General features: G+C 34.1%; 1 protein-coding gene across 1 annotated transcript in view; it reads left to right on the top strand.

Annotated features, from left to right (window-relative positions):
- LOC114331806 (roundabout homolog 1-like) overlaps window positions 1-25,913 on the top strand; it is a 776,276-nt gene extending 750,363 nt beyond the window's left edge. Inside the window, exons 4-13 of the mRNA XM_050659727.1 lie at window positions 2,937-3,215; window positions 6,259-6,466; window positions 6,525-6,804; window positions 9,202-9,667; window positions 9,721-10,344; window positions 14,745-15,069; window positions 15,366-15,698; window positions 16,538-16,826; window positions 19,913-20,099; window positions 21,575-25,913. Coding sequence (XP_050515684.1) covers window positions 2,937-3,215; window positions 6,259-6,466; window positions 6,525-6,804; window positions 9,202-9,667; window positions 9,721-10,344; window positions 14,745-15,069; window positions 15,366-15,698; window positions 16,538-16,826; window positions 19,913-20,099; window positions 21,575-21,708 — 3,125 coding nt within the window. The 3' untranslated portion in view covers window positions 21,709-25,913. The remainder of the gene's footprint in view (window positions 1-2,936; window positions 3,216-6,258; window positions 6,467-6,524; window positions 6,805-9,201; window positions 9,668-9,720; window positions 10,345-14,744; window positions 15,070-15,365; window positions 15,699-16,537; window positions 16,827-19,912; window positions 20,100-21,574) is intronic.
- The last annotated feature ends 1,856 nt before the right edge of the window (window positions 25,914-27,769 follow it).

Consider the following 27,769-nt stretch of genomic DNA (forward strand, 5'->3'; position numbering starts at 1 on the left):
GAATATCCCGGCGTATTCCCCCAAGACAAGGATTCAAGGACACAAAACCAATTTGGAAGTAAACCCGTTCGAAAATTAATACAAGATTGTCGCCGTCACAGGGAAGAGCAGAAGAGAAAAGAGGTTTGAAGGGAAGGGTAGGTATTATAGTCGGCGGATAGCGGATGCGTGTGTGCCGGAAATAAATTTGCAAGATAATGAAGAATAAAATTGTATTAAATTCCTCGACGGTTAATTGATAATCATGGCTCGTGTCCCGCTCGTCGGTCGCGTAATTCGCTTTACCTTATTAACCGGCTGCCGGAATATTTTATAGAAATTCGATTTCCGTCCTCATTAAGGGAACGGTTTAATTAACGCCTTGCTGAGCTCTCAAATCTTGATTGTCCGCCGGTTATCGCCGCCGATGAGACGGTTTTTTACTCAAAATTCATTAAAATCCTATTTTGATAGTCCGTATTCTACTACAACCGTATTAGTATGATAAAACGTATGGACACTGTTCTTATGTAACATTTTAAATTTTCAATCTAGGAAAATATAGATTGAAATTGGTAGAAGATGAACAAAAAATTAGGATGACGATCTTACTACCGTTTAGAGCGTAGTAAGTAATGTAGTAAATTTTAAATCGAAGGACCACCCACTAATTTAGCAGGGGCTTAACAGAGGCCCCCGCAGCATGAAGCTTGCGGGGGGGCCCAATATGTCAGGGGCCCCATCTTGCCGTCTAATATTTCTAAAAATGTGTCATTGTTATATTATTTTGCGCATACATACGCAACGTTTTTTAAGCAATGCAGTATTGAAAATAAAGTTGCCCATCAGATAGATACAATGTGTCGTATGTAAAGTTATAATGTATGTATTAATAAAATTGTAGATTTGTAGATATTGTATTCGCTGATAGTAGTACACGAAGAAAGTTGTTCATCTCATACAACAATATTATCTAATAATGTAGCCGTTTATTCATTTTCTTTCTATTTTATTATATACCAATAAAGATGAAAAATGTAAGTTGTCATAAATAGTGCATGAATACACTAATAGAACAGTAAATTACCGTTTTGGAATTTAATTATCAGCGTCACGACGTATTTGCTTGGCAATTTGGATTTAGATTCTACTTATCCTCCACTTCAAAGTTGGAGTTGTGCCGTCGGTTGCTTTTAGTTGGGGGTGAAAGTCGCCCTTTCTCGGAGGTGAAAAATATACGTTTAAAATAAGTCCGGAAATGGATAAATTGACTAATTATAAGCAACTTGTGTTCTATAGAGCTTCTTTATCTAAGTCAATACTTTTCAAGTGACTTGCGAGTGAAAATATTTATTTTTCAACAAAAAACCAGGTATTCAGGCGGTTTTTATCGAATTAAATATTATCGAAAAAATATTTTTAGCAAAAATGTAGCAATTTAGCATTTATAAAAAACCAAAAAATGGTGTACCTATTCATGAAGTCTATCGACACAGTAAAAGGGAAGTTGTAGCTCATGAAAAATTGGTCTTATTCGTTCAATTTCAATTCGAATAGTTCAACATGAAATAACCAACAAACGAAGCACTTTTCGGGAAAAACTCATTGAATCTTTTTTTAATGTTTAAAAACGAGCTTTATTTTTATTTTTTATTGCATTTTATAGCAAGCTTTTAGCATCAAAACTAAGCGAGTTACGCTCAAAATAAAGTGGCTCGTTTTTTTGCTAAAAAAACCGTGAAAATCTACCCCTAAGTTGGATCGGTTCAAAGTTCTTATTTTTGAAAAAAAATTGGTTTTATAGTAAAAAAGGTTCTTTATTTTAGAAAAATGCCCTTTTTTCAAAATAACTTGAAAAGTATTAGCAAGGGCGGGTCCAGAGAGCCCCGCTTGAGAATTTAAAATAATATACATTTCTATATTTTGCAGTTCAAATGTTTTTAGTTTCATATCCCGCTTGCTCGAGAAAAATGTTTTTAGCTTTGTGCTGAACGGTAGTAAAGTGTGAGGTAACCATGCTATGCATGTATCATAAAAAAGCCCTCCCCACCCCCAAAATCGGTCTTGAATCCGCCCTTGACTATGAAAAATCTCTCTCTTGACTATGAAAGAGTAAAGAAATGTAGGTTTGGCTTTTATAAAATATTTTGATTTTATTTTGTGTCTCTGTAAGACAAAAATTGGTTAAGATATGGCTGTTAAAATTACAGGTCATATAATAAAAGTTAGGTAATTTGTACAGCGGTAATGGTTAATTTCATTTGGGATGCTAATTAGGGGGAGATTTTCACAATTTTTTTACCAAAGAAGGCTTTAACGGTATTTTGAGCGTAACTCGCTTAGTTTTAATGAAACTCTTTAAAAAAGTTTTAATGGGTTTTCCCTGAAAAGTGCTTCATTTTTTGGTTATTTCACGTTGAAATTCTCGATTTGGAATTTGACGACTTGGAACAATTTTTCATAAGCTACAAATTTGCAGTTACTTGGTCGATAGACTTCATTTTTGTATAAGCTACATTTTTGCTACTTACTTACGGATACTTACTCTTTGAGTTATTTGCGAAAAACCGCCTGAAAAGGTGGTTTTTTGTTGACCAATGTTGAACATCTTCACTCATAAATAACTCGGAAAGTATTGACTGGACCACTTCGGTGGTGACATTGAAAATTACACGGTATCGCCGTATTTCACGTTCATTTACTGGGCTACAACACATATATAAGTTTTTGTTACACATGCCGCATTTAATAATTTTTTAAAGGGGGTCCCAATTAAAAATTTTGCGGGGGGCCCCGACGGTTTTTGTTACGCCACTGTAATTTGGTAATAAAAGAATAAAAGCGTTGTTCGTCAATGCTTACCTTTTATAAAAAAAAATCATTAAATTTACTAGACTATTTTCTATTTTAACCTTAATTGTGAAAAAGTTTATTAATTAGAATATATTTTGTTTCAGTTCTAAGAGATGAGTTCCGTTTCGAGCCACAAAGTTCTAGAGTAGCTGCTGGTGAAGACATCGTTCTAGAATGTTCACCTCCGAAAGGGGTACCAGAACCACAGGTGTTTTGGAGAAAAGACGGGCAGACGTTGAGCGTGGATGGTAGGCTGAAGTTAGTAGACGGCTACAATCTAGCTATTACGGATACTAAAACCTCTGATGATGGCAAGTACCAGTGCGTGGCTAAGAATACTGCTGGAGTGCGAGAATCAGCTGCAGCTATTTTAAAAGTTTATGGTGAGTATCTAGTATGGTGTTACTTCTTTCCCTTCTCGTTTGTTTTACTGTGACTTCTTCTTGTGATGCAATCTCCTTTAGTGGATATTAGCTACTACACTTGAAAATATGTCTCTGTCCAATGCGGCTCTACAATAGGGATGTTAAATCAAGGCAGATTTAGTCTCTGATATTTTTAAGCCATGAAATAATCCTCCCCTAGATGATCAGTTGCGCGAAGTGGTACTGTTCGTTTCTCATTATGTGTCCTAGAAAGCTAACTTTTCTAACTTTGATAATATTTAACAGTTCCCTATCTATCAATAAATCTTGGTAAATAATATATACCTAACTTTAAAAAGAGTTGAGTATATTTGATCTTTTATTACTGTAGAAAGGATTCATGTAATGGAAGAAAGTGCCTAGATATTTTAGTGAATGGAATTTATGATAGAAGCATAGGCATTAATAAACGCATTCTGGGGGAAGGAATGGAACTTACTGGAATTATAACAACTTTTAGTCCAAGGAATGAAGCTTAAAATAGGACAAAAGCTCGCAATTTTTACAGAATGGATCGATTTGCTTGAAAATTTGAGAATAAGTAGTGAATAGTCCAAGGATCAAAATCTATATGATTCCGACTCTTTTACCACGGGGGTGGTTGCCACCCTATCTCGCGGATGAAAATTTTTATTCTATTTTGACCACAAGAGTTGGTAAAAACATTCATTATAAGTAAAAAACGTACTATACATTTTTCTGATAAAATTAATAGTTTTCGATTTATTCGCTATCGAAAGTGTTAGTTTTATATCGAAAAATCAATGTTTTTAATCAGTTTTCTGCTAATAACTCCAAAAGTTTTCATTTTATCAAAACAACTTTACTGAACAAAAATGTACCTTTTGAAAAAATAAACAAAATCGTTTTTTTTTATTTTCTTAAGACCAATAGTAATCGAGCTATACTTTATTATAATATGTTGGCTATTCTTCGTCAAATTCTCAATATTGTAGTTTCAAAGTCAAAGGACGGAAAACTATGCATTTTTCGAGGATAACTTGTTAAAGCTAAATTACAGTGAGACTAAGTTTTCACTCTAATGCCATATAAAACAACACAATGCTATTCTACATCCCACCAGAATGAAAAATTAAAGTAAAGTATTAAAATTAAAGTATTAAAAGTACTAAAGTAAAGTATTTAAAAATATGTATCTCCAGAAATAAAAAAAAATCTCTGGCTAAAAAATTAAGTGACTTATAATGAAAGGAATGTCAGTCCCTATTTTTTTCAGCAAAAAAGTGATCGTAATCAACCCCCTAATCACCACCGTAATTAAAATTTGTCATTGACCTGATTTGTTTTGCTTGATTTATGTATTGTTAATAGGTTCTAGAAGTTTGATCGGCTTAGAATGATTAGTTTTTAAAAAAATGGAGTTAAAAGCGAATAACAAGTTTTTGTAGTTTGGTAAAAATGCTCTTTTCTTCAGAATAGAAAGATTAGCATCAGAGATACAAAAAAATATTTAAATATGAAATTGTAGCTTATTAAATTCCCAAGAAAGTGGTTTGCAAAAAATTTTTTTTACGGCAAAAACTGAGTGAGCTATTGACAATTAAAACTTGTAATATCATGCAAAAACCACCTTTACCAACCCTTTCAATGCCACCTCTTTTTGTGACTGAGAATTTTAAAAGGATATAATATTAATAGCCTTATAGGTCTTGTAAAAACCTACAAAATTCTTTTTTAACGAAGTTTCTAAGATAAAAAATAAAAAAAGTTACGGTTAAAAAATCAATATATTTTTTTGAAAAAAAAAAAGAAATCCAATTGGAAGAATAATAATGTAAGTTAGAGGTGTTTTTAGTCGTTGGCCTTATTTATTCTTCTTTATTTATGTATTATTAATAGATTCTAGAAGTTTGACTGGCTTAGAATGATTAGTTTTTAAAAAACTGAAGTTTAAAGCGAATAACGAATGTTTGCAATTTGGTAAAAAATGCCATTTTCTTCAGAATCGAAAGATTAGCATAAGAGATACGAAAAAATGTTTAAATATGAAATTGTAGGTAATATAATTCCCAAGTACTTGGTTTGATAAAATTTGTTCTACGGCAAAAATTGAGTGAATCGTAAATGAGTATACCATCGAAAAACATTGATTTTTTAGATATAAAACTAACACTTTCGATAGCGAATAAATCAAAAACTATCAATTTTATCAAAAAAATGTATAAAACATTTTTTGCTTAGAATGAATGTTTTTATTAACTTTTGTGGTTAAAATATAATAAAAAATTTCCACCCCCGAGATGGGGCGGCAACCGCCCCCATGACAAAAGCGCCTATCAGCATCATATAGATTTTGATCAATGGACTATTCACTACTTATTCTCAAATTTTCAAGCAAATTGATCCATTCTGTAAAAATTGTGAGGTGAAAAGCTTTGGTCCCTGGACTGTTTGTCAAAAATAAGTAGACTCAATTACTCCAACACACAAAACTGGTTCTGAAAGCATGTCTTTGACATAGGCCAGAGGAAAAATTAAAGATCCTGGAGATAGTTGGTCCTGGATAATCTTTTATAGCATCTGGATCATGTGAAAACTTTTGATAGAGAAAGATGTCGTCAGATCTGTCGCATAAGACTCAGATGGATAATAAATCTAAGTATCTAGGAAGAAAAGGTCCAAAAGCAGTTATCAAGAAAATAACTAAATGGAAATCAGTAACATGTAAACCAAGAGGAATACCCAAAATGAGATTATAGAAATTGAGAATTGAGGACCTTACGAAGATTGGAGTTAGAGACTGGAAAGCTATACATATTCCAAAAAGGAAAAATGGAAAAAGATTGTAGAAGACGCCAAGTTACACAAGCAATTATATAACTAAAAAACTTAATGAATCGAAAGAGCCTGAGAAAGGCTCATTTATACATTTTTTTTATATCCACATGTTCTGTTGTCCATCTCCAAAAGGTCACAGATATTCTGTTATAGCCTATTATTAAAGAAAACTAATTAAGTGAAAAAACATCTTTTATTTTAGTGAAACCATTTATGATACGACCACCAGAAGACATCACCGCAATAGTCGGATCCACAGTAGAATTATCTTGTGCAACTGGTGGAGATCCAATTCCCGATGTTCTTTGGAGAAGAACAGCTCCTGGAGGAACCATGCCACTAGGTAGAGTAAGAGTACTGGAAGATAGAACCCTTCGATTGGAGCAAATTACATTACTAGACCAAGGACGGTAAGAAATTTGAACAATCGACTTGAGCTGTTTATTGTCTTATTTTTGATACTTTTAGATACTTCTGTGATGCTGATAACTTTGCTGGTGCCATTACTGCATCGGCTCTTTTGATAGTTCATGCCCCTCCAACTTTTACTACGAGGCCTCAAGCACAAGCAGTAGAAGTTGGTAGAGATGTTACTTTCCACTGCAATGTTAAGGGCAATCCACCACCTTTTGTGTTTTGGTCATTTGAAGGAGATAGAGCATTAGTGTACTCTGGTAATAGCTTTGGAAATTATGAAGCCTTTACCACCACCGAAGGATTTTCTAGTTTGCAACTAAAGGAAGCACAGGTATTTACTTACTAAAGGAGACCGTACACATCTTATGGAAAATATAGTGTAACAACTCAAATGAAATAAAATTTACATGAATAGATGCGTCATGAAATTTCAATAATTTGATACCATTGCGCCAACTCTGTATTTTGGTTAATAAGAGCGTAAATTGATAAAAATAAATCTAAAATCGAATAGGAATGTACCTGTGTCAAAGAGAAAAAAGATCTTGTGATTCGCTTACTCCATAAATCTTTCTGAGAGATTAAGGCAATGGCTTACACTTATCTTTTCCTATTATTATTGATAATAAAGTAGGTAGATATAAGTTGGTTAGTTGTACCGCCTCTTAAGACTGATAATACAGGGAAAGATAAGAGGCGGAAGGAGTATAGGAAGGAGAGTGTCATGGTTAAAGAATTTAAGGGACTAGTTTAGATGCAGTTCTATAGAACTCTTTAGAGCAGCGGTGGATAGAGTAAAGATAGTGATGATGATATCCAACCTCCGATTAGGAGACGGCACTTGAAGAAGAAGAAGAAGTACCGCCTCTAATCGGCTTAAGCTAGTGGTGAATAGACTGTTTTCAATAGCCTCTAGACTATTATTATTTATGAATGCCAGTTTAATGGACTTAAATTGCGATTTCGATAAACTTTAATTACAATTAACGCCTTATTAAGCAAAATTCAGAGTTGACGCAATGGTATCAAATTATTGAAATTTCAGGACGCATCTATTCATGTAAATTTTATTTAATTTGAGTGACATTATATTTTCCATAAGATGTGTGCGGCTGTTGAAGTTCTTATTTGCAAGACGTTTAGTGGTTCTGTATAGCTCTCTCTGATTATTTGTTTCGGCTGTCCCTTCTTTTGTCACTCCTAGCACTCTTCTTTACCTGTTTATTTAGGGAGCGTTCAAGTATTACGTAACGCAGGTTGGGGGGAGGGTCAAAAATCTTCAAAAATCGTTAAAAAGCGTTACGTAATACTTGAACGCTCCCTTACATCTGCATACTCTTAGGTTATTCTAATTTTGTCGTCTAATTTTTGTATTCTATTTAGTTCGGCTTTTAAATCCTTCCTCTTTTTTATCAGTTGCCATGTGTTACCACTTAGCCACTCTGATTTCTCTTCTTTGTTGTAGCCCAACACTTCTTGTGCAGTCTGGTGTACAGCCTCTTTGATCATCTCCCATTTGTTTGCTATATTTGTCTGTGTCTTGTTCACAGTTTCTGTGTTCAACTTTATTTTGTTACTCCACATTTTGTGGGTTTCACTGTCTTTCAGTCGTTGTATATTGTATCTTCTTCGTTTGCTATATTGTTTACTCCCGCTTTTTGTCTTGATTTTTATTTTTATTTCTGCTATTAGTAGGTGGTGATCACTTCCTACATCTGCTGATCTTTTATTTCGTACATCTAGAAGGCTACTTCTTCATTTTTTATTAATCAAGATGTGGTCTATTTGATTTTGCCTTTTATTATCTAGTGATATCCAGGTTATTTTGTGGCAGTCTTTGTGTGGAAAAATCGTTCCTCCAATGACAAGATTGTTTTCTAGGCTAAGTTCTATAAGTTTCTCTCCATTGTTGTTTCTATTCCCTAGTCCATGTGTTCCCATGCATGTTTCCACTCCCTTGTTGTCTTTGCCAACTTTCACGTTCAGATCTCCCGTGACTACGAGTTTATCTCCTTTGTTCACCTTTCCGATAGTATATCTTAATTGTTGGTAGAAATTTTCTTTCTCATCATCTGCGCTTACCTTTGTAGGTGCGTAACATTGAATAATAGTTATCTTTCTTACTTGAGAATTGAGTTGTGCTAATATTAGTCTATCTGATAAAGGATGCCATTTTATTAGCCCTCTTTTTACCTCTTTACTTAAGAGGATCCCAACTCTTTCTCCTGTCTTCTTTAATATCGTTTCCTGAGTGTAACAGCACTCCTCCGTTTGATGTTGTTGTCTCATTACCCAGGTCATCTTATTTCAGATAGCCCCATAATTTGTATCCTTAATTCTACCATTTCTTTTACTACTTGCGCTAGTCTTAACGCCTCATACACGGTTCGGACCTTCCAAGCTCCAATTCTGTAACTTTTTTTGAGATAAAAGGTATTATGGGGTTTGTTTTGCTTCGCTTCAGTTTCATTGATTTTAGAGTTTAAGGTGAGTGAATAATCAGCTCTCTGCACCCGTTGACACCTTCCTTAGTACTTTTTTATTACTTTTTCTTGCTGTCCAAGGTATCTTCAGCATCCGTCTATGAATCCACATTTCCAATGCTTCGATTCTGTTCATGATCACTATCTTATCATTTCTTTTTCCGATTAAACCATTAAAATCTATAAGTAAAATTGTTTATAAATAAAGTTTTTCACTTATTTAAAATATTATTTTGTATGTTTAGGTTCAGGATTCTGGTACTGTTGTCATATGCTCCGCTATCAACGCTGCAGGGTCTATATCTTCCAGAACAAGACTGACAGTGACTTCAAAAGAAGATAGACCGCCTCCAATAATCACCAACGGTCCTGTAAATCAAACTCTTCCAATAGACTCAGTAGCTTACATGTCTTGTGAAGCCGAAGGAAATCCAAAGCCTGTAATCTCTTGGTATAAAGAAGGAGTACCTGTAGCACAGTCCCATAGAATAAATATGACTAATCCTAACCATTTGGAAATATATAGCCTACAAAAGGAAGACTCTGGTCCCTATACGTGTGTAGCTTCATCAAGAGGGGGCAAGGCTACATGGACTGGTCATCTTCTAGTAGAAAATCCTAAAAATCCAAATATTAATTTCTTCAAAGCTCCAGAAGCAGTTATGTTACCGGGACCACCAAGTAGACCTCATGCTCTTAACCAGTCAGAAGGTAACTTACCAAAATGATATTGTTAGCATTATATTAAATCATATTTTTTACAGGAAGCGTTACTATTACTTGGGGACAAAACAACAAAATCGGCTCTTCCAGTCTACTAGGTTATCAAGTAGAATTGTTCGGTAAGGAAGAAGGAATAACTCCAACATGGACTATCGTCGGCCGCAGAATACCAGGCCCTACCTTCACCCAGCATCTTCTGTCAGCTGGTATTCCGTACACATTCCTCATTAGAGCCGAGAACGCTCATGGAATGGGTCCTCCATCGCAATTATCGGAACCAATAGTCGTAGGACCAGATTCAGCACAGAATTGGGGCAATCCTGAAGTAACGGAACTTAGTGAAGCTAGAGCCAACCTCGTAGCATCCAGTATAGCATCGCTCACTGAAGCTATACCTCTTTCTTCTACTTCCATAAAGCTAGTTTGGTCAGTCAGCGATTCTACCTATGTGGAAGGCTTGTATATTTATTTTGTAGTGTTAGATAACGAAGAAGAGAAGCCTAAGACTTATAGTATGTTGACTGTGTTACATACAGGAGGTACATCGAGTTTTACAATTAATAATTTAGAAAAATGGTCGAAGTATGAGTTTTTCTTGGTGCCTTTTTTCAAGACTGTTGAAGGTCATCCTTCTAATTCCAAATCCGTTAGAACCTTAGAGGATGGTAAGTATTTTACAGACGTTTAGATTAGTGACGTAATGGAAATCATATAGGCCTGGATCCCGCGTACCAAAATAAAAGTTTATTAATAACAAGCTGAAAATGTATGGGAACACTGGAACAGGGGAAGTTTTAATTGTGGAACATGATTTTAATTATGGAACGTGTCATCCTGACAAGTTTATGATTGTGAAAACTAGCAGGTTGTTTTTAAATTTATTCAATAGCAAACTTTATATAATATATCAAAAAATGTTTGTCCGACAAATATATTGGGCATTTTAATAAGTCCGACAAGTAGAATATATCAAATGGCAGGAATTATGTTGGTGATAAATAGCAGTCTAATTTTTGCATGAGAGTTTAATGAAAGGGTAACAAATCAATTGGAAGTTCTGTCCGACAAAATACATGGGACGTTTCCGTAGTCTGATGTTCAAAACCTGTAACCTGTTCCTTAGTTAAAACTTCCCATCTTCCAGTGTTCCCGTACATCAAAGTTTGTTCGGCTAGACACCGTTAAGCTATTAAGAAATTTTCAGCTTACTATTAATAAACTTTTTTTGGTACACGGAATCCAGGCCTAATATCGACATGACTTGTGTAACTGGTTTAAAAAATAGTTCTACATAATTATCTCTTCAATCAAATCCTACTTATCAAATAGATATTTCTCAGTAAAATTCAAAGACCAACAATCCAGCCTCTGTCCTATTAACTCCGGAGTTCCGCAAGGTAGTGTTCTCGGACCTCTGCTTTTCTCACTCTACACAGCCGATATACCAGAGTCTCCTAATACTACGATCGCTTCCTTTGCTGATGACGTAGCAATACTAGCAGTAAATGAAGATCACATACAAGCCTCACAAGACCTGCAACACCATCTGGACATACTCAGTGAATGGTACACAAAATGGCGAACTAAAGTAAATAAAACAAAATCATCTCAAATAACGTTTACAAACCGCCACAACACATGCCCACCTGTAAGAATGGAAAATGTACGAATACCAACAGTAACAGAAGCTCCATTTTGACCTCCATCTTGACCAACGTCTTACTTGGAAAAAACATATACAGACTAAAAGAAGATAACTAGACTTGAAATTTCGGCAAATGTATTGGCTCCTTGGACGCAGATCAAAACTCAACATCCAAAACAAAATTCTTCTGTATAAAGCAATAATCAAACCTATTTGGTACTACGGACTACACCTCTGGGGCTGTGCAAAGTCAACATCACTGAATATCATTCAAAGATTTCAGTCGAAAGTTCTAAGATCAATAGTGGATGCACCCTGGTATGTAACTAATCAAACACTTCACGAAGACTTAAATATACCTTTCATTAGAGAAGAAATCCATCGAGCCTCGAAATCACAAAACGAGCGTACCATTCACCATGACAACGAATTAGTAAGGGAATTATTTCATAATGGCCCTATCACAAGGAGACTAGATAGAACCTGGCCTCAGGACCTATTTTAAAACTTTAAACATAAATAGAATAAGATGAGACATCATTGGAAGTCTCTTCTTCATGACCAAAAACATGGAAAAAATTTACTTAATACTCTTTTAATGATGTAGATTGTAAATAAACATAATTACATAAAAAATATATTACCGAAGCTTCTTATTGAATTAAGAGACTAGAAAAGTAGAATATATTTTTGCCTTCTATTTCGTCGCGCCTTGTCTCAGAGACTGCAAAGAATAAAGAAATTGTGAGTGAAACTGTAGATTGTTTGATGTTTCGAATAGTAGATGAAAAGTCATCAAAGAATCTGAAGTATTTTTGGCTACTACCACTATAATAATAATTAGCGCGCCGAGCCTAGTAGGCCCATTACTTGACTGGCTATTCTTATATAGCTCTTCTTGTCCATTGCTTTCATCCTCCAATTTGTGATGTTGAGTATTTTTTGATCGTCTTCTACACTCAGATTCCACCTTGTTCTCGGTCGACCTCTTCTCTGACGTCCTCCTATTGTACTTGCGCATTTTCGGTCGTCTACCCTTTGGCATCCTCTGTATGTGTCCTAGCTATCTTTGTCTTTTGGCTCTTATTACCCCTAGTATGCTGGACTCTCAACATAACTCCCTCAGATCTTGATTTGTCTTTCTGATCTAAAACACCGTTCTCCATTTTCCCTCCAAATATTTTCCTTGGTTCTTTTCGTTCCCATATCTGCATCATGTCTTGTCCTTTTTTATTTAATGCCCATATCTCTGAACATGTATAGTAACTTATGCATAGCCTATAGGCTTATAGGCCTAATAGCTGTTCTGTATGTTTTTAATTTGGCACCTCTTCATATGCATTTATTACTTAGTAACCTATTTAATGCATAAATACACTTGTTCGCTTTCATTAGTCTATTTTAGATTTCTTCTTCTTTATTTAGTTTTCGTGTTATAATTGTTCCTAGATATTCGAACCTCTCAACTTCTTCAAATCTACATGTATTATTATTTTTTGTGCTGTAAATACTTTCCTCTTACATATTCTTGGTCTGTGCAGTCCATGTATTTTGTTTTTATGTCATTAATATACCCCTTTTTATGCCTCCTTCTTCTAATTCTTTAATTATCCGTATTTATTCCTGTTCGCTTCTCGCTATTATTGCTGTATGATCAGCGAACGTCAGGCTTGAAGCTTTTTAAGATACAGGATGGGCCAAAGAAAACAGTCCACCTCGATATTTGGCAGTAGTTATTAGATTTTGAGAAAATACCGAAACAAGTCGATATTTATTTTTATATTGCAATTTTTTGACATATATTTCATACTAGTGACGTCATCCATCTGAGCGTGATGACGTAATCGATGTTTTTTTTAAATAAGAATAGGGGTCGTGTGGTAGCTCATTTGAAAGGGTGTTCAATTCTCTCTTCAGTAATATAAACATTAATATCATTATTTATACAGGGTGACCAAAAAAATAGTTTTTGAATTAAATTAATTGACGCAAAAAGAAGAATGTATGTAATTCATTTAACTCAAAATACATTGTATTGCTGTCAGAAAATAGAAAACAATATTTATTTCACAAATAAACATTTCTTTTGACTTAAATTAAATCACAAACAGCCTCCCACCTACCTATTGGCAGTTTGAACATTTAATTTAAGCGAAAAGCAATGTTTATTTGCCAAATAAACATTTTTTTTCTATTTTGTGACATCATTCTTCTTTTTGCGTGAATTAATTTAATTCAAAAATTATTTTTTGGCCACCCTATGTAAATAATGATATTAATGTTCATATTACTGAATAGAGAATTGAACACCCTTTCAAATGAACTACCACATGACCCCTATTCCCGTTTAAAAAATCATCGATTACGTCATCACGCCCATATGGATGACGTCACTAGTATGAAATATACATGTATCAAAAAATTGTAATTCAAAAATAAAAATCGACCTGTTTCGGCATTTTCTTTAACAGCTACTGTCAAATATCGACTGTTTTCTTTGGTCCACCCTGTATAATAAAATTCCGTTTCTATTTATATAGCCGAAACGTTTAGTATAATGAGATTACTATAAACTTAAAAATAGAGTTTAAATTTATAGATACACTTACATACAGTTGAGTCCGCGAGTCTTTACCCGTGCGTCATTAATACCTGGCGAGATAAAACACATACTTATCTAGCATCATTCTCTTCCATGCATGAAACTCATGACAAACCAGCTGGCGTTTGTTATTAAGTAACAACACATGTTATTTTTATGAACCATCTAGACTCAGTGCCTTGAAAAGACAAAAAAAGACGATTCGGTATGTTTTCATATTTTAAGCACAATTTGTTTGACGTTTCTGATTTGTTTAATTTTGTGGCTGTCAGTCAGTTGAACTTTTTGCGGTTTTTGTCGAATTTTTGCGTTGTGAAGTTTCTTTATATTACACAAACAGTTGTTTTCACAACTAATTTTATATTGGGCTTTGAAATTTTAAGGTAAATAATTATATTTAGGCAATTAATATTTAAAACATACAAAGCTACCGTCATTCACACAGTAAAGAAATGACTGTGTTTAGATTTTCGTCAAAGTGAATAAAATAACAAAAATAAAATATGTTATTGGATTTTTTTATAAATTGTTTATTTATTTATTATTCAATAATAATAAAAGAATTTATTAAGCTACTTCAAATGTAGCTGTAATTCTGCGCAAAAATTTTGAAGCAAAACTTACATATGACATTCTATATATTTGATAACGTCAAATTTTATAATAAAACCCGTAATCGGAACAGTAGCCACTTTCTGTCAGTTGTTGTTGCGTGAAATAGATTTCCGACTTATTTCGTATGCTTTAAGTGATGACGCACGGGTAAAGACTCGCGGACTCAACTGTAATTATTGTACTAATCTGACAATATTTTTTAGTTCCTACTGAAGCCCCATCCCATATGGAGGCTCTTCTGTTGAACTCAACAGCAGTGTATTTAAAATGGAAGTCGCCGCCTCCAATAACACTCAATGGAGAGCTTCAAGGTTACAAAGTGGAGATTAAAACGAACGGTACAGACCAAACGAAGATGATCAGTGTAGGAAAGAAGGCATCCAGTCTTTTGTTAGGTAGTTTAAGCCCCGGTGTGTCTTATTTTGTAAGAGTAGCAGCTGTAACCAGGATCGGACTAGGACCTTACAATGCTGCTGCTACATTAAGACTGGAACCTACTTCCAGAATAGCAGACAATAATTTCCAAAGGTTGGTATTAATAATGGGACGTGATTTCACTACCCGTGATTCAGTCACCGTGATTTATGGCTAACTTTGATAACCGTAGGTAATCAGTGACCAGATATATCAGATATCAATCTCACAGTCATCCAATTATTGTGACTACCTGTTACTGTACATAAAAAAATGGTGATCACGGTCACGGTTTAAAATCACCGTTATTCGAAAATCACGGCCACTAATCCCGGCGAGATTTAAAAATCACCACATTCACCACCACTACTTGAATTAAATTTTATATACTTACCTCTTCTTGATTTTAGGCCTGTTGGAGCAGATATGCAATCCGGTGACTTCATTACAGAAACCTGGTTTATGGCTCTCTTAATAAGTATGGTGTCAGTTATGGTGCTACTCTTTGGAGCTATGATTTTCGTTAGACGAAGACAGATGTTATCCAAGAAGAGCTTAACACCTAGTAGATCTAACGGTGGTGTTCTGACAACTCCTATGGACGTTAAACACGAGTCTCCTCTGTGGCTTGATAAAGAAAATTTGCCTGACTACTCGTCGAGTACTCTACCTGAATATTCTAAGCTAACTCCAGGGAGTCATAAGAGGAAAGAGTATGTTTATAATGGTTCTGTTTCTAATGGGTAAGTGATTTTTTGATGTAGATCTATATTTATATCATTGTGAAGAATTCCGTATAGTTTAAGTCCAGTTTTATTTTTCCCCGCTTTACATAAAACTGAGAACTGTCTGCAGAAAGCTTTACCCTAGGTTGATGACCTATGGGGTCAGGGGCACAAAATCGTAATAAATCAGTTACTGAGTCATACCTTGTGTATAAGATGTGAAGAGAACGTTGAAAATAAAGGAACAGGAAGAAAGTCGACCTGAAGGGAGGCAGAGTACCCAGAAGCAACCAAGAAGATAAACTCGAATTAGAGGTGGCGACATTTGACCAGGTCTGGCATCCAGGATTGTTATTCAAACTGAAGAAAGAAATCTCTTAGCCCCTATATACAATACTAAAATCATATCTCGAAGAAAGGCTATTTTACACAAGATACGAAGAAAGTGTGTCTGAAATTCACAACATAAATGCTGGGGTCCCGCAAGGCAGCGTCTTGGGACCAATTCGCTACACAATCTTTACAGCTGATTTCCCAACTGGAGAAGAATCTACAATCGCAACATTCGCAGACGACACTGCAATTCTGGTAAAAAACCCAGATCCCATACAGGCAGCTGAAACATCTAGTTGAAATATGGGCTAAGAAATGGAAGATAAAGATCAACGAAGCAAAATCAGTTAACGTAGTATACACTAAATGTCACAAAGAAACACCGAATATCCTAATGCATAACAAGAATATTCCTAAAAATGATACTGTAAAACTGCAATGAGACAGTGGGAGAATGCGTGAAAATTGTGCGTGAATGAGAGATCGAGGAAATCCATGTTTTATTTTTTCTGTTTCAATTTTAGGGTCAACCCTTACGGAAGCGTAAATCTTCGTTCAAACCCATTGAACCACAACGATTTCACCCGTCCGGATAATCTTCAATACAGCTCAGAAAAGTGTTATCCAATCTCAGGCCGCAAATTCGAAGACTACCTAAATATGCAGGTGCAGGAGTATGCCAGTCCCAATATCGAATCCAAAGTAGCCGATTATGCTGAAGTCAACGCCAATGTAACTCCAAATATTGACGGGGGTTCCATATCGCCTGCCCCCTACGCTACTACGACATTGGTGGCTGCTGGAAAACGGACGGTAAGACATTATTGATTAAATTGATAATAATTAAGTAAATATTCAAACAATCAGTGGCGGATCTAGTGGTTAGGGGGAAATAGGGTAAATTTTCATCCTCCTCAATAATGTCCAGAATTCATGATACTAATGTCCAGTTGCACCAACAAATAAACGATTAATTTGGATTGCCCGTTTATTTTAAAATGTAATTGTCCAAAAACTGTCAAATTAAAAACAGAAATTTTAAAGATTCTCCCAAAAAATATCAAATTTTAACCTTTTTCGAAAGAAAAGAAAAGTGTTCTAATATTATATTCGATGGTAAAAAATTTAATATTTTTCGAGAGAATCGTTAAAATTTCTGGTTTTAATTGACAGTTTTTGACAATTATTATATTTTTAAATAAATGGGCAATCCAAATCAAAAAATCAGTCGTTTATTTGTTGGTGCAACTGGACATTGCACTATGTCCAGTTAATAATCCAATAAATCCGCTAGTTAGGAAAATTAAGGGAACTTATATAAAAATAAAAATGTATACCATTTTGGGGGGGTTGTGAATTGCATAGTTTAGAATTCCTTCCCTTTTGTCTTCACTGCAGCATCCATCTGGCTTGCATATTGTAGAAGCCTTGGAGGTGTCACCAGGGAAATGGACCAATAAGTTTTCGATTTAAAAATCTTTTAGTAATATTTTTAATATTTTTCAATATTATTAATGTCGCTATTAGGATTGAAAACTTTACCTTACCGAACTTATATAAGTTTATCTTTTATAGTTATATGTTTCAAGTTATTATTTGTAGTTTGGGTTTATCTTTATGTCTTTTGGTTAGTGTTTCATTCAAAGTTCCCCTCCCCCTCACCACAAGGCAAGCTTCCCTCTCCAAATGCACATTCCTAAATCTGCTACTGCGTACAAAGTATACAGTGATGAGTGCGCTAATAACCGACAAAACATAATAGGTTGTGAAATAAAAAAGAGACGAAACTAGTAGAGGTGTAAAATTATCGATACCTATAGGAAGGAACCTATAAATTTACATTACATTACATTACATTACATAGTTTCCCACCTCTTTCGATCTCTCAGCGTATTTCCTGTACTTCTTCTCAGTACTTAGTACATTCTTTCACGGTTTTTGCTCTAAATTTTAAATAACCTCTTGGATTGACATGAAAATTGCCATACGCATAGCTTACATGTCAAAAAAAAAGTGGTATTGTGCCGATGTGTGCTTTTGCCCTGGGGGTGACATTCACCCCCCCCCCCCTTGAAAAATATATGTCCAAAGTAAGTCCAGAAATGGATAAAAACTGAATAATTTTAATTAACTTTCTGTCTGTAGAGCTTTTTTGCCAAATCAACACTTTTCGAGTTATTTGCGAGTGAATTCGTTCATTTTTCAACAAAATAACTACATTTTTAGACGGTTTTTCGCAAATAACTCAAAAAGTAAGTATTTTGTCGAAAAAAACATTCTTAGCAAAAATATAGCCTGTAAAAAAGTAAAAAAATGGTGTACACGTTAGGTCTCTGGACTTCGTAAAACCAGAGTTATAGCCAATGAAAAATAGATTCATATTCACCAAATTTCAAATAGATTATTTCGAAGTGAAATATCCAAAAGCACTTTTTGGGGAAAACCCTTTTTAAAGTGTTTAAAAAAACCTTTATTTCTGTTTTTATAAAAAGTTTCTAGCATTAAATTTAAGCAAGTTACGCTCAAAATAAAGTTGGTCCCTTTTGTTTTGGCAAAAAAAAAATTGGGAAGACCACCCCCTAATTAGCAACTTAAATGCAATTAATCGTTACCGTTCCATAAAATATTTTACTTATATTGTGATATGATCTGTAAGTTTCATCGATTCAAAGTGCTTATTTTTGAAAAAATTTGGTTTTAAAGTAAAAATTTTAATTTTGAAAAATATGCTTTTTTTCAAAATAACTTGAAAGATTGTTAGTGATACCAAAAATCTCAAAAAACAAAAAAAGTCAGCATTGCTTTTCTGAATATCATGTATTTGTTTGTTTTTTTGTTAGACAAAAATTGATTCAGATTTGGTGTTTCTAAATTTGCGTACATTCGTGATCAGTGACTCGTTCAACCCCTTTCAACTACAGCCCTTTCAAAAATAAGGACTTTGAACCGATGAAACTTACAGATCATATAAACAATACATACACGAGTCAGGAAACTTGTGAAGTCGTAACGATTAAGTTCATTTGAGATACTAATTAGGGTGTGATTTTCCCAATTTTTTTACCAAAAAAAAGGGACTATCTTTATTTTGAGCGTAACATGTTTACTTTTGATGCTAGAAATTTTTTTATAAAACAAAAATGAAGCTTTTTTTAAACACTTTAAATAAGTTGTAATGAGTTTTCCCCGAAATGTGCTTCATTTTTGGTTATTTCACGTTAAAGTATTCCATTTGGAATTTGACGGATATGAACCTATTTTTAATTAGCTATAACTTTGCTTCTACTAGGTAAAGAGACGTGATATATACACCATTTTTTTTTAATTTTATTTTTTACAGGCTATATTTTTACTACGAATGTTATTTCGACAAAATACTGAGTTATTTGCGAAAAACCGTCTAAAAGCGTGGTTATTTTGTTGAAAAAATGAACATATTCAGTGGCAAATAATTGAAAGGTATTGACTTAGTGAAAAAATTCTATAGAACAAAAGTTACTTAAAATTAGTCAGTTTATCCATTTCCGGACTTACTGTGGACGAATATTTTTTCACCCCCAAGAGGGGGTGAAAACCACCCCCGGGGCAAAAGCACATATCGGCACAATATCATTTTTTTTCTTTGACTTGTTAGCTATGTATATGCCAAATTTCATGTTAATCCAAGCGGTTCTTTAAAATGTAGAGGTTTTGCAATATTTTACCGTTAAAGAACGTACTAACTCTCATTTTTGCTGTATCGAGTCTTGTTTCTGATGCATATGTCATTATTGGTCTTACACTGGCTTTATAAATTCTTGTAATCTATTATATGATTTACAAAAAAGTAGTTGAAAAAAGCAAAAGGTGTAGACAACAGGTATATATAATTTTTAACTACAAATTGTATGTATTTTTAGCAATGGAACAACTTCAACTCAGATTTAGACGATGAATGTCCTTATCCTTCGGCTAATGGAGGATACTACAACCGTAAAGTTTATTCTGATTCGTACTTTTCACCTATCCAGACATTGAGGAGGAACCGTAATAATAAGAAACCTCAGCAAAATCCGCCTGATATAGTTTCGCCATCAAGTTCTACAGGTAAATATGCATTTTAAACAAACTGGTCAGTATCTCATTATTTTCTTCTTCTTCTTCTTCTTGTGCCACTCCTATTGAAGATTCGAAATCACCAAGGCTATCCTGACCTTGTTTACAGCTGACCTAAAGAGTTCATTAGTGGTGCAGCCAAACCACTCCCTCTAATTGCGCAACCATGACATTATTTTACTGTCTGGATTCCGTTTTCCTTCTATTTTTCCTTGCATTATATTTTGAAGTAATGCGTATTTATGTCCTTTTCTTCATTTTATCGTTAACAAAATTCCTGGGCCTTTTCCTAAAGAAGTAAATGCAGAGAGGCATCAAACCAGGTGGACTGATTACATGCAAGCAACAGCAAACAGAAATGAATGGACAAATCTAAGGGAGGTTCAGAGATGGAATATCTGTTGATGATAATGATTGCAGAGAGTATCTGTGATACAAGTTCACCATCTTATACTTGACCTCCTGCAGCTTTAACTTACCAAACAATTTGGCTGAATTCTGTTAAAAACATATATTTAAAGAGCCTGTTGTATATTCGGTACTAGTACACCTTAGAAAACCAAAAATAAGCATTGTTTCAAGATTATTTTCTCAGAACCTTTATTAAAAAGGAACATAAAACTTTTTACATATTAATATCTAACTCTTAGACAATACAAAAAATATATCTTTTTCATTAATAAACGTACACTAATATTGTAGAGGGCGCCAAAGTCGAGGCCTCGAAAAAAAAAATAGTTCCGCGGACAGTTAATCTCAGGATTGGGATCTCTGAAACAAAAAAATCGTACGGCATTTGAAAAAGGAAGGTTTCTTACGGGACAATTTACCACCGTTAGTGAAAAATTCTGCAAAAAAAGTGTTTAGGGAATTTGAAAAATTTTTGTGAAAAAGTCGCCCGTTTTTCTTCAGTTTTTCATGGTTAAAAAATATTTATTTTTAATTTTTTAGTCCAATTGTGGTAAATTGTCACGTAAGAAACCTTCCTCTTTCAAATGCAGTATGATTTTTTTGTTTCAGATATCCCAATCCTGAGATTAACTGTCCGCCATCATTTTTCGAGGCCTCGACTTTTGCGCCCTCTACAATATTAGTGTACGTGCACAAATTTTTTTGTACTCTCTAAGAGTTGGATATTGATATATAATCAGTTTTATGTTCATTTTTAATAAAGGTTCTGAGAAGAAAATTCTTAAAAAAAATGATTATTTTTGGTCTTCTAAAATGTACTAGTACCTCATGACCTTAGTTTCTGCTGCAGTTGAAACTGTGTCGAAATTCCCTTCTTCTCGTATGTATTTTCTAATGTACCTATAGTCTCTTTAGCTGAGGTATTCGATTGAACTATTTCTATGGTATTATTTCTATGGTATTAATTCTACTATAGTAGATTTTTACGTATAAACTTGTTTATTTGATACTTACTTTTCTCCTTAAAGTTTTTTTAACCGAAACGGATTTTTTAGGTCAACCAGTATATGCCAGAGTCGGACCACCAGGTTTATCGTGGAGGAGCGAGGTGCCATCTATGAGTAGTTTTACGCCTCACAAGCAGGTCTACCACCACGGATCAAGCAGATCTGAACCGGGAAATATGTAATTTCTCTTGTTGGGAGCAATTTTGTCGTTACTTATAGTCTAGAAGCCATAGCTAGGTCACCTTTGTCTTTGTATCGAGCGGTTCGCGCGCGTACCTTTTCGCTGCCAGCCGATCTTGCGCCTCAGAGCGCCCTATTTAAATATCAATATCTTGGCCAAAAATAAACCTACAAACAATCTCAAAATATTCCTAATGAGTTCTTCTATCATTACTGGTGATTGAAGTATAATGTTTATTGCTCAAATTTGCTTAAAACCCGTATAAACAAAATCATTTATAAATTTTAATTTTTACAATGGGAAATAAGCCACAATATTATTAAAAAATGATTTTTTATTAACGTTTCGACGCCCAAATCGGGTGCCGTTGTCAAAATACAAAATACTGTTTTTTTTATAATATTGTGGCTTATTCCTATTGTAAAAATTAAAATTGTAAAAAAAATGCCACAAGAAAATAGCTTCAGAACAACATTTATAAATTTTTCAGAAAATGACAACTTCAAACGGGTATAGCTTTAATACAAATAAAGATAAAGTAATTTATCAAATTGTGTTTGAAAGTAATAAATTAAGCTTTAAAATGAGACTTTGTAAAGCTCATTTGCGTTCTTAGAAGCCGAATAACGATAGAAAAAGCTTCGAAATATACTTATTTTACACCAATTTTACAATATCTGTAAATGTCTTTACAATATCTGATTTCTGTACTTATTTTGTACCATTTTACACTAATTTTACAATATCTCGATTAATATAAAATTATTGGACTAATGTTTAGTAAACACCATTTTCTTTGTTTTTTTTTTATCAAGGAACAAATTTTTTTGAAAATAACTTTTTATATTTTTTAGTTTGCGAGTTAGAGCCGTATAAACAATTAAAAATATTTTTTTAATCACTGGGATCGAAATCCACCCTCGAAATTCGTAATCAGCAGCCAAAAATATATACAAAGACTTGGATAGGACCATCAGATTTGAAAAGGCCACGGTGACATAGCTATATCCCCTAGACTAATACGAGTTTTTCAAAAACTAAATCAATTCCACTACTTAATCGTTTGTAGATATGATATAGAATAAGAAATGGTAAAGAAGGTATGGTTTGTTCAACAGTAAATGGTTTTAGTTCAATTAGTACGGTCGTAAATATTATTAAATTTATCTGACCTGCCCATTGTTAAGACCACCGAGGCAGACAGAGTTGGTCTTTTGCAATTAACACTGACTAGACGGTACTCCCATAATAAAGCCTAAAATAAATTTTACCTGAAACCGGGCCTTTTATACTATTATCGGTTAATCCGGGCTGTTTATAGTGGTAACTAATTGAACTTAACCATTTACTGTTTAACATACCATATCTTTGGAATGTTTTTGTTGTTTGTATTTTCTAGAAACGTAACAATACAGGGTGTAACAAAAAGGGAGGCCATAAATTAAATCACATATTCTGGGACCAAAAATAGATCGATTGAACCTAACTTACCTTGGTACACATGTGCACATAAAAAAATTACAGCCCTTTGAGTTTACCAAATGAAAATCGATTTTTTCCAATATATCGAAAACTATTAGAGATTTTTTATTGAAAATGGACATGTAGCATTCTTAACAGTGAAATTTGTGCACCCCAGACAAATGTTATGGGGATTTTTAAGAAATGCTAAACACAATGTTTTTAAGAGTTTTTTTTGCCTTTTAGTACTTTTTCGATAAGCCAGTTTATCGAGAATTGTAAAATCCACCAACATTTTTACATGGTTAAGTAGGATCATAGAATATTATTTTCATAATATTATTACCAGGTCTCTATAATATATTACTTAACCATTTAATAATATTTGGTGGATTTTACAAATGTTCCACATTATATACCTCGTTAAAAACTGGCTTATCGAAGAAGTACTAAGAGGCAAAATAGTTTTAAAAACATTGTACTAATAATACCACAATTATAATTTAATTTGAACATACACAAATATTTGGTGGGTTTATGGGAACAAAACCCCCATAAAATTTTTATTGGGTGCACAAATTTCACTGTTATTTTTTAAAATGTTGTTATCATAAGAATACCGCATATTCATTTTCAATAAAAAAAAGAATGTGTGTGTACTTTGTACGCACGTAAGAAGATATTCTTCTATTATATAGGTAATATAGTAAATATACTTAACAGGTTATTTGTATTTTATTTAAAAATTAAACTAACTTTCTTATCTACCACTTTCAAAATATTTTTATTAAAACAACCAAAAATAAAAAAAGTTTGAATCGCCCAGGATTCGAACCCGCGTCATTCCAATCACGGAGCTAACGCCCTTCCAACTACACCAGCGAGGTCCTTCTAATTGACATGTAAGTTTCGGATATAATTACACAACACGGCGACAAATAGTGTAAATATTTTATTATTTTACTACAGAGAAACACAAATCCAAAAACACAAGAATTATAATAAATAATACATTTACTAAAAACACTAATATATTCTTTTAATGACTTATTTGCACGGATACAGATACATAAACACCTATCTTGAAAGATTAGCAAGGAACCACATACTGTCTGTGTGCGCAGGCGCGCAGATTTATGTACAATTTTACCCTCAATCGAATCGCGCCTAAAGAAGAATATCTTCAAAAATATCTAATAGTTTTCGATATATTGGAAAAAATCGATTTTCATTTTTAACTTCAAAAGGCGGTAACTTTTTTTATGTGCTCATTTGTACTAAGATAAGTTAGGTTCAATCCAACTATTTTTGGTCACAGAATATGTGATTTAATTTATGACTAGCGTTTTTGTTACACCCAAAATAAGGTGGTAATAAAATAAGAATATTTTTGGAAAAAAGTAAATATGTGATCCGTAGTTTAGACCAAAATTCTTTTAATTATCTTGAAACAACAGAAACAACAAATAGATTAATCGATATGCCATAATAAATCACATTTTTATAAAATATTTGGTTTAGGTTTTGAAAATACTTTTAAAAGTTGTAAAAATGAATAAGAAATTTCATTTTTTATAATTTAGCATCCATATATTTATTATAAATCGAAAAATATGGTTTCTAAATGTGACAAAATTGTATATTAAAGAAAGACTGAACTATTTAAAACATTTTTATTATTTCTGTTTGACCAGATTATTCAGATATATGGTTTTTATTATCATTAAACACCTAATACGTGTTTATACCACTGAAATATGGCCACAGTTGACCAATTATTATCTATCCTTCTTTAACTCGAAGTATTAAATGATACTTAAATTCTAAGAGTTCAACCCTATGATGTCATCTTATTTTGTCAAACACACAGCATAGTAATGTGCTATTACACTAGTTATCACTTTATACTAACTCAAATGGTTTTATTCATTCGAGTTTTCTCTATTCTTGGTTTTCTTTATTCGTTTTAGCAGGATTTTCTCAAAATATTTCGACGTCACTAGTAAAAGTGATACTATATAAAGATACTCCATTTGGTAATATCCCTGGTTTTGGTATCATTATAACCTCAGCTGTTTTCAATAAATTTTGAACAAATCTAAATTTATGTTAAGTACAGCATTGATAATATTAGTCAATTTAACTTCTCAAGGTTTCTGCGCCATTTTGCTTTGTCCCATGATTGGATTTTCCAGTTGGTAAGTCCACTCCAGTCGTTTGCTTCTGCATATTATCTTGACTATTGCTGGAGACCCTTTGGTTGCATTTTTTCGGAATGTACTCCACTTCGTATATTCCAGGAATCCATTGTCTTCGCGAGAAGTGCGTTTCTAGGAATACAATGGCTCTTTCTTTATCAAAGTAACTGTGAACCTATCACCTGGCTTTCGTTGGGTCCTTATAATAAAGCTATGAAACACTTTAAAGAGATAATAATGAAATTTACAACATTTGTAGTGTATAAAATAAACATGTAAGGAAAGTTTGACTCTCAATATGAAATACGTGAAAGGACATATGTGTGATCTCTATTCAAATTATTTAAGACACCAATAGACGAAATTTGACAGAGCAAATAAGAGATTTATTTTTCAAGTCTCTTAATTGTGTATATTTTTGTAGAAAACTCTAGGTACTACCCAGGGATTTGTATAACGACAAGGCTATCTTTGGGCCCTTGTACAATGAACACTAGGAAAGCTCTTTTTTTAATATTAATTTATTTCTCTTTAACACATCTTCTTCTTCTTCTTCTTAACTCAGGCGAGACTCGTTAGTCTCTGGCACTTGGTCATAAGACCTTTGTACCAAACCCTGTTCTTCTCCTTAAACTTTAATAAGTCCTGTGGCCTCAACGAAGGCCAACAGTTTTCTTATTGGTAGTTTTAAGATCTCTTCTGGTTCAAACCTCATTTGACCAGTGAAGTTCTGCCTTACATCATCTAGCACACTGCAATAGCATAGTATGTGTATGGCAGTTTCTTCTTCCATTTCGCACTTTCTGCACCATGGTTCATTCACCTTACCTAGTTTGTATAGGTGATTTCTTAAACGACAATGTCCAGTCACCATTTCAGTGACCGTTTTGATCTCTCGTTTATTGAGGTTCATCAAACTGTTCGAGAGTTTTTTATCAATATTCTTGATTATTTTTTTAGTCTGGATTTGCCCTTGAGTGGTTCTCCATTTATTTTGATGATTCTTTATCAGCCATTTCTGAACCTCGTTTTTCATAGCATCTTTAGTGATGCCACAGAAAGGTTCTGGGCCTTCAAAAGTTTTTTTCGAGCCTTGTTTCGCTAACATATCTGCTCGTTCGTTCCCATGCACCCCTTCATGACCCGGCACCCATATTAAAGCCACTTTGTTGTCTTTTGCCAGGTTATTGAGGAGAGCTTTGCAGTTTCTCACCAGTTTTGATTTGGTGAGAGGGTTCTTTACAGCCAGAATAGCCGATTGGCTATCTGTGTAAATGTTGATTCTCTTAGCTTTAGGGTCCTCATCAATTATTTCATCAATGCAGGCCACCAAAGCAAAAACTTCAGCCTGGAACACCGTTGTATGTTGACCTAGGCTGTAAGATTTATTATAGTTACATGTTTGCCCAAAGACTCCTGATCCAGTACCATGGGCAGTTTTAGATCCATCAGTGAACCATATTAAGTCTCCATTAATGTTTGGGACTTTTTGTTCTCTAGATGGTATAATTGTGTTAATCTTCTCAGTGAAGATTAGTTCTGGTGTCATCATATCTAAGTTCATCATAAAGATGTATTCCTCAAGTATAGTCCCAGTAATGTTTGTGTGGCTATTCAATACATAATTTGGCCTCCAAGTATTGTTTGCTTTGAGCCTCAGGATGGTCATAAAGGCTACCGCCGAAATATACAATTCCAGCGGAGGGAGACCTGTGATAGCCTCTAATGAAGCCGTTCCTGTACTATTCAAGGCTCCTGTTATATTTAGAAGCGCTTGTCTTTGTAGGGTGGTGAGAGTGGTCACACAAGATTGCAAAGCCGTCTTTCTCCACCAGAGTACTGACCCATAAGTAACTGTCGGTCGTATCACTGATGTGTACAACCAACATATCACCTTTGGTTTCAATCCCCAGGTTTTACCTACAACTCGTCTGCAGTTCCAGAAGAGTCGCTTAGCCCTATTGGTTATATTGGTAATATGAGTATTCCAATTGAGTTTCGAATCCAGGGTTACCCCTAGATACTTAACCTCATTGGTTCTTTCCAGTACCTCTCCAAATAATTTCAGCTCACTCAGTCCAGTAAGCTTCCTCTTATTTGTAAAGGCTACCAGTTTAGTTTTAGAAGGGTTCACGGAGAGGTTCTCTTTCAGACACCAGTTCTCTATGTAGTGAAGGGCATATCGCATCTGATACGCAACAGTGCTGGGAAATTTTCCCCTAGTTACTATCACGATATCATCTGCGAAACCCTGGACCCAGATTCCTTGGGCGCTTAGCCCATGAATCAGATCATCGACAACTATGTTCCATAATGACGGTGACAATACACCGCCTTGAGGGCATCCCTTAGTTGCCCTCAGATTTATGGTATCTTCATGCGTATCTGTGGATATTATTCTGC

This window comes from Diabrotica virgifera, chromosome 8, assembly GCF_917563875.1.
Source record: "Diabrotica virgifera virgifera chromosome 8, PGI_DIABVI_V3a".
In the NCBI taxonomy this organism is placed as follows: Eukaryota; Metazoa; Arthropoda; class Insecta; order Coleoptera; family Chrysomelidae; genus Diabrotica; species Diabrotica virgifera.